General features: G+C 40.3%; 1 protein-coding gene across 1 annotated transcript in view; it reads right to left on the reverse strand.

Annotated features, from left to right (window-relative positions):
- The window catches only part of LOC106581978 (parapinopsin), a 36,460-nt gene extending 29,767 nt beyond the window's left edge, over window positions 1–6,693 (reverse strand). Inside the window, exon 1 of the mRNA XM_014164588.3 lies at window positions 5,644–6,693. Coding sequence (XP_014020063.3) covers window positions 5,644–6,010 — 367 coding nt within the window. The 5' untranslated portion in view covers window positions 6,011–6,693. The remainder of the gene's footprint in view (window positions 1–5,643) is intronic.
- Between the last annotated feature and the right edge of the window lie 1,473 nt (window positions 6,694–8,166).

The following is an 8,166-nucleotide window of genomic DNA, read 5'->3' on the forward strand; positions in this document are numbered from 1 at the left end:
GTGTCCAGATAAAAATATTTTATAAATATTAGATGATGCTTACCCAGACACACTAATTAGATGGATCATGTGAAAGAAATGCTATTACCCCCAGCCACATCTTGCCAAGTGGATGGGTCTCTACAGAAGGTGTAAACAGTACAGCCAAATGGTTACTTGCATAGTAGCAATATCAGAAATAGATAGCGTCAATATAAATAAGATATTATACAGTATGTACAAGAACAATATTAACTAGATGGTAACTTTACAAGTAAAGTTGGTGGGGCTAGCTAAAGCTCTTTAAATGTTTGTGGTAATGAAATAAGGGTAAAAATGTCATTTTTAATTCTCATCGAAAGTCAGTAGATTTGGTCAGAAGTTGTAGTAGTAGTGGTCAGTAGTTATGTGGTTCAGTAGTTGTAGTCAAAAGTTGTTTGGATATGGTTAGTAGTTAAATGTGTGATCAGAAGTTGTGTGGTCAGAAGTTGTGTTGTTGTGGTATGTAATTGTGTGGTTGAGGTCAGGAGCTGTGTGGTTGTGGACACTAGATGTGGTCAGAATTTGTTTGATTGCAGTCAGAAGTTGTGGTTGAGGTATGTCATTGTGTGGTTGTGGACACTAGATATGGTCAGAAGTTATGTGGTTGAGGTATGTCACTGTGTGGTTGTGGACACTAGATGTGGTCAGAATTTGTTTGATTGCGGTCAGAAGTTATGTGGTTGAGGTATGTCACTGTGTGGTTGTGGACACTAGATATGGTCAGAAGTTATGTGGTTGAGGTATGTCACTGTGTGGTTGTGGACACTAGATATGGTCAGAAGTTATGTGGTTGAGGTATGTCACTGTGTGGTTGTGGACACTAGATATGGTCAGAAGTTGTGCGGTTGCGGTCAGAAGTTATGCAGTTGAGGTACACTACCGTTCAAAAGTTTGAAATGACCTTGTTTTTGAAAGAAATACACATTTTTTTGTCCATTAACCTGTTAGGGCTAGGGGGCAGTATTGACACGACCGGATAAAAAAACGTACCCGATTTAAATCTGGTTACTACTCCTGCCCAGTAACTAGAATATGCATATAATTATTGGCTTTGGATAGAAAACACCCTAAAGTTTCTAAAACTGTTTGAATGGTGTCTGTGAGTATAACAGAACTCATATGGCAGGCCAAAACCTGAGAAGATTCCATGCAGGAAGTGGCCTGTCTGACAAGTTGTGTTTCATCTTGGCTCTTTTTTATTGAAGACTGAGGATCTTTGCTATAACGTGACACTTCCTACGGCTCCCATAGGCTCTCAGAGCCCGGGAAAAAGCTGAACGATATCGAGGCAGCCTCTGGCTGAAACACATTATCGCTTTTGGCAAGTGGCCGATCAGAGTACTATGGGCTTAGGCGCGTGTCCGAGTCGACCCCATGCTTTATTTTCTTTCGTCTGTTTACCTAAACGCAGATTCCCGGTCGGAATATTATCGCTTTTTTATGAGAAAAATGGCATAAAAATTGATTTTAAACAGCGGTTGACATGCTTCGAATTATGGTAATGGAATATTTAGAAAGTTTTTGTCACAAATTGCGCCATGCTCGTCACCCTTATTTACCCTTTCGGATAGTGTCTTGAACGCACGAACAAAACGCCGCTATTTGGATTATTTGGAACCAAACCAACATTTGTTATTGAAGTAGAAGTCCTGGGAGTGCATTCTGACGAAGACAGCAAAGGTAATAACATTTTTCTTATAGTAAATCTGACTTTGGTGAGTGCTAAACTTGCTGGGTGTCTAAATAGCTAGCCCTGTGATGCCGGGCTATCTACTGAGAATATTGCAAAATGTGCTTTCACCGAAAAGCTATTTTAAAATCGGACATATCGAGTGCATAGAGGAGTTCTGTATCTATAATTCTTAAAATAATTGTTATGCTTTTTGTGAACGTTTATCGTGAGTAATTTAGTAAATTCACCGGCAGTGTTCGGTGGGAATGCTAGTCACATGCTAGTCACATGCTAATGTAAAAAGCTGGTTTTTGATATAAATATGAAATTGATTGAACAAAACATGCATGTATTGTATAACATAATGTCCTAGGGTTGTCATCTGATGAAGATCATCAAAGGTTAGTGCTACATTTAGCTGTGGTTTGGGTTTATGTGACATTATATGCTAGCTTGAAAAATGGGTGTCTGATTATTTCTGGCTGGGTACTCTGCTGACATAATCTAATGTTTTGCTTTCGTTGTAAAGCCTTTTTGAAATCGGACAGTGTGGTTAGATTAACGAGAGTCTTGTCTTTAAAATGGTGTAAAATAGTCATATGTTTGAGAAATTGAAGTAATAGCATTTCTAAGGTATTTGAATAACACGCCACAGGATTCCACTGGCTGTTACGTAGGTGGGACGATTTGGTGCCACCTACCCTAGAGAGGTTAAAATAACATCAAATTGATCAGAAATTCAGTGTAGACATAGTTAATGTTGTAAATGACTTGTAGCTGGAAACGGCAGATTTTTTTATGGAATATCTACATAGGCGTACAGAGGCCCATTATCAGCAACCATCCTGTGTTCCAATGGCACGTTGTGTTAGCTAATCCAAGTTTATCCTTTTAGAAGGCTAATTGATAATTAGAAAACCCTTTTGCAATTATGTTAGAACAGCTGAAAACTGTTGTGCTATTTAAAGAAGCAATAAAACTGGCCTTCTTTAGACTAGTTGAGTATCTGGAGCATCAGCATTTGTGTGTTCGATTACAGGTTCAAAATGGCCAGAAACAAATAATATTCTTCTGAAACTCGTCAGTCTATTCTTGTTCTGAGAAATGAAGGCTATTCCATGCGAGAAATTGCCAAGAAACTGAAGATCTCGTACAACGCTGTGTACTACTCCCTTCACAGAACAGTGCAAACTGGCTTAACCAGAAAAGAAAGAGGAGTGGGAGGCCCCGGTGCACAACTGAGAAAGAGGACAAGTACATTAGAGTGTCTAGTTTGAGAAACTAGACACCCCCCCTTAAAAGATTTAGATGCACTATTGTAAAGTGGTTGTTCCACTGGATATTATAAGGTGAATGCACCAATTTGTAAGTCGCTCTGGATAAGAGCGTCTGCTAAATGACTTAAATGTAAATGTAAAATGTAGAAACAGACGCCTCACAAGTCCTCAACTAGCAGCTTCATTAAATAGTACCCGCAAAACACCAGTCTCAACGTCAACAGTGAAGAGGTGACTCCGGGATGCTGGCCTTCTAGGCAGAGTTCCTCTGTCCAGTGTCTGTGTTCTTTTGCCCATCTTAATCTTTTCTTTTTATTGGCCAGTCTGACATGTTTTTTTTCTTTGCAACTCTGCCCCACCAATAATAAGAAGAAGTATGTTGAATATCTAAGCTGTTAGTTATATGCATACAATCAGCGGTAAAGTGGCTGAGCATCTGGATAAAAAAAATAATAGGACCAGCAACGTATGTGTGTTAGGAGATGTGTGTCAGGAGAGAGCCATTTGAATAGAAGCACTGCAGATAGTGCTGATGACTGGTCTGTCCGAACAACGCATGAACAAGGGAATCTATATTCAGAGAGCCTGTTTCTGTCCTACCCTTGACTTTGGTGCAGGGCATGTGATGTCCATAACCTCTTCGTCGCAAAACTCCCTGATCTTCTCAAATAATATGTTTATACAGATATCAGCTCCGTAAAATAATGGATATTGAACCAATACACTTTTGCCAGTATGTTTCCCTTTTACAGTGCATGTGTGTACGCACAGGTGTGTTTATGTGTGTTTTAGTTGCTGCCAGAAACCGACTAGGTCTCACGTCAGAATTAGACATTCATCCACGTTGTCACGCCCTGGCCATAGAGAGGGTTTTGTTCTCTATTTTGGTTAGGCCAGGGTGTGACTAGGGTGGGCATTCAATGTGCCCTTTTCTATGTTTTGTGTATTTCTTTGTTTTGGCCGGGTATGGTTCTCAATCAGGGACAGCTGTCTATCGTTGTCTCTGATTGGGAACCATACTTAGGTAGCCTTTTCCCACAGGGTTTTTGTGGGTAGTTAATTTCTGTTTAGTGTTTGCACCTTATGGAACTGTTTCAGTATTCTCTTTGTTATTTTTGTTTTAGTGTTCAGTTATTAAAATAATCATGAACACTTACCACGCTGCGTTTTGGTCTGATGATTCATCTTCTTCAGACAATGAATGTTGTTACACACGTTTCTCAAATGTCAAAATCTCAAAGTTGTTGCAAACGTCAAATTTCAAAGTGTTTATGGTTAAGTTTATGTATTAACTCCACATTTTTTACTACCAATTTGCATGTTCAAATCCAGCGAAAAAAAGTTGTTTTGAGATGTTTGTTTTAAGCCTATCCCAAACCTTAACCATTCAGACTTAATACCTAAATGTAAACACTTTGATATTTGAGAAACATGGATGAACATCTAATTCTGACATGAGACTGTGAGTTGGTTTCTAGCAGCAGCTTGCACACACACACACACACACACACACACACATACACACAACTTTCTATCACTGGATTTGAACATGCAACCTTCAGCACCAGAGGCAAATGCTGTTGCCCCTAATGGCCGGTTTCCACGTCACCTCCCGACGTCCTCAGACATGGATTGACATCGAATACTGACTTGTATCATACATGGGTGACCTGGCTGCCAGAAACAGCATGAGCCATCAGTCACAATGTCTGGGCCAATCATATCTCAGAAATCACCCTTACACTGGCCTAGACACACAACACAATATCCTCTCAACCATCCTTGACCACTAACAACCCCTCTTTAGAGTTACTCTACAATAACTCTAAAGTGCTTAGTCCACAATGAACTTTTGTCTTGTGATCGCTGGGAGAATAGGCCTACTGAGGACAGTAACCTTGGCTCTGCTGAATGAGAATAATAAAAACATATATATTAAAATGTTTGTTAATATGTATATATAAATCCAATCAATTAGGCCTATTCTTCTTCTTCTTCTTATTATTATTATTATTATGCCTTAGTGTAAAGCCTTTGCCTTCTATGTTCGTATTACACATGGTATACAGTATACAGTGCGTTATGCCATTGTATGCTATGGCTTTGTGTTCACTACACAGTACTGCTCTGCGTTAGTGCGTTTCAAACCACTACACCCACGTCTCACCGTCAGAAACAACTTGTATCTTAGTGGGTACCATTACTATTACACACATTACGCATACTGACATCGATACAGAGCCAAACTCCCGAAATAAAACTCGAAATGCTCCGTTGACACATTGTGACAAGTTGGGGACAAATTTAGGAAACAACATTTTGGTTAGCTATTAATTTAGGTGAAAATAATTTATTTTAAGACATTTAGAATAATTTTCTTAAAACTTAATTCGAGTATGAGCAGCCTCTACCCAGTGATGTAGTTGCCGGAGCTATTCAAATTCTTACAGCGCGGTCAGTCAAATAAACTATGAATATGGTAGGCTACACCATCCATGAAAGTTGTTTTACGACTATCAAATTACACTTGAACGATTTAACGAAGAAACAAGTTTAAAGTTCCATTCATTGGCTAAATATACAATATACAGCAGCCCTACCTTATCACTCACAGCGCATGCAATGAGCCTTTCTTTATAGGCTATAGGTTAGAGAGGCATCCGACCGACTCACCGAAGCAGGAGTTGATGAAACCGTACCACAAGCAGCCGTGGCGGCCCAGGAGCCACTTTCCCTTGATACTGGAGGTAAAACTCAGCGTGGTCCCGAACATGCACACCAGCATGTCGCTCACGCTGATGTTGAGCAGGAGCATGTTGACCGGGGTACGCAGCTTCTTGAACTTGCAGAAGAGGAGCAGTACGACGAAGTTGTTGAGGAAGCCGAAGGTCATGATCAAGCCCAGAAACACGGAGAGCACGATGAAGCCAGTCCTGGAGAGGGTCTCTTTTGGAGTGTCGCTCCATTCCCGGTCCAGTAAGCTGAACGGGTCGTCGCTCACGTTGTAGCTATAGTTGAGGTCAGCCAGATCATAAATCATCCTGGTTGCTGTTCACGAAGGCTAGTTTCATATTACTCTGGCTGGGGGAAGTTTGGCTAAATTGCGGCAGGCAGTGCGCACGGAGCTCACACCATCATAAATTACCTGGCCATGTCCCTCCCTATCTCGCCACCGGCGTCAGCGCTCCACAGGAATGTCCAGGCCTCCATTAAGGCCTACAAGTACAGCTGGTTGCTTAATCTACGCCGTTAATCACCTTGCAATATCACTCTTATTTTCCATTTGTTGAATATTCTTTTATGGCAAAAAAATGTTTCCAGTATTACTGTAGTTTGACCAGCTTTTAGAATCAGTTGCGTTAAAAGGTGTACACCTATTTTATATAACGTTGTTACAAGTGCAAGCTCACAAAATACGTGATGATATTCTGTCCCACACGTCTAGTGAAGGTTGGAGGATATGATATCTCAACTGCGTGGCAATGTCTCAAGGCAATCCCAGCGTGTGCAGCGAGGCTGGTCCAGGGTGTCCATCGCGGTTACGCGCAGTCTTTGGAGTTCATTCACAAGTTTCGAATGGTGCTTAACGTGTCTTGCACACTTTACCCACTTGCTAGGAAATTTTAAAAATACATTATTATTGATTATTGCTCATCATAATATTGCTGACCCACATACACTAAGGGTGCAAATGTGCCTGTCTTTGTGATCTAAATCCCTGCCTCAGTTATTGTGTACGGTGCTCCTTTGCTACTGTTGAATTTAATGATCAGTCACTGCGCGCGAGCCTGAGAGTCCTCTGTTCCTTGGGCTGACACCGTGCAGCTTATTATAGCCAGATCTTACCGAGAGAGAGCGAGAGAGAGAGAGAGCGAGAGAGAGAGCGAGAGAGAGCGCGCGAGCTTCTGGAAATACGCTTTTTTTTATAACAGCAGAATTATATCTAAAAACGGGCAACTTCATTCAAAATAAATAGTAATGGAGGTGCTGTGAGCTATTGTCTGAGGCTCTTTTCAAATACAAAAATATTTCACATTCTTACATTTTGTCTGGTTCTCTTGCATAAACAAATTCGTGTTTCTAATTCAAGTTAATCTTTTTTTTTATTATATTGTATTAACTGTACATTTTGGTGTGCTATGGTCTCTGTTGAGAGGTTGGGACTTTATAGAGAGTGGTTAGTTCAAGAACCAAACCCAGTTTGCGCACTCTCATTTGCTGTACTTGTAAGTCTGTGCATGGCTTGTACATTTTGAATTCTAACTGTAATCAGTGTTCGGATACACTTCCAGGCATGCAACTATTTAAAAAATAAATAAAGACCCTCTGTTCCATTATTCCTTTGTTTTTCATTGTGTTACATTCTATAGTAGGTTTTTCATAAAATGATTGAAATTCTGAAGGAAAGTTTAATGTTCCTCATTAACATAATGAAGGGGTACACGCAATGCCGTCTGGGTACGCCAAATAAAAATGTGATTGACATTTAAAAATATATATATATATTATTTAAATAAAAAAAATCTTCACATTTTCTAACAGTCCATTTATATTTCCCAACGGGGCTATACATTTGGGTGAGTATTTCTCTTGGTTGAGTAGCCTCCTTTCACTGCCAAAAATAAAATTAAACCATCTAGTGTCAAATACAGGTAGCCTAGTCAAATAAATAACATCTAATCATATTAACCGTTACTCTCTTGCGGGACTAATGTCCGTATGTAGCCAAACATAGCTGCTGCTCATGTTAGTATCTGTACTGATGGCGCAAAAGCCATGACAGGGAGACATAGTGGAGTGGTAACGCGCATGCAAAGAGTTGCTCCCGATGCCACTTGGGTACACTGCAGCATCCACCAAGAGGCTCTTGCTGCCAAGGGAATGCCTGACAGCTTGAAAGACGTTTTGGCACTACAGTGAAAATGGTTAACTTTGTTAAAAATGAACACCGACAAAACAACAAAATACAAAACAAATGTAAAGTTCTGCAAGCTACACAGCAACTATGCAAAAACAAGATCCCACAAACTAAGGTGGGAAAAAGGCTTCCTAAGTATGATCCCCAATCAGAGACAACGATAGACAGCTGCCTCTGATTGGGAACCATACCCGGCAAAGAAAGAAATAGAAAAACTAGCATGCCCACCCAAATCACACCCTGACCTAACCAAATAGAGAAATAAAAAGGCTCTCTAA

The sequence above is a fragment of the Salmo salar genome, chromosome 21, assembly GCF_965601325.2.
Source record: "Salmo salar chromosome 21, fSalSal1, whole genome shotgun sequence".
Taxonomy (NCBI): domain Eukaryota; kingdom Metazoa; phylum Chordata; class Actinopteri; order Salmoniformes; family Salmonidae; genus Salmo; species Salmo salar.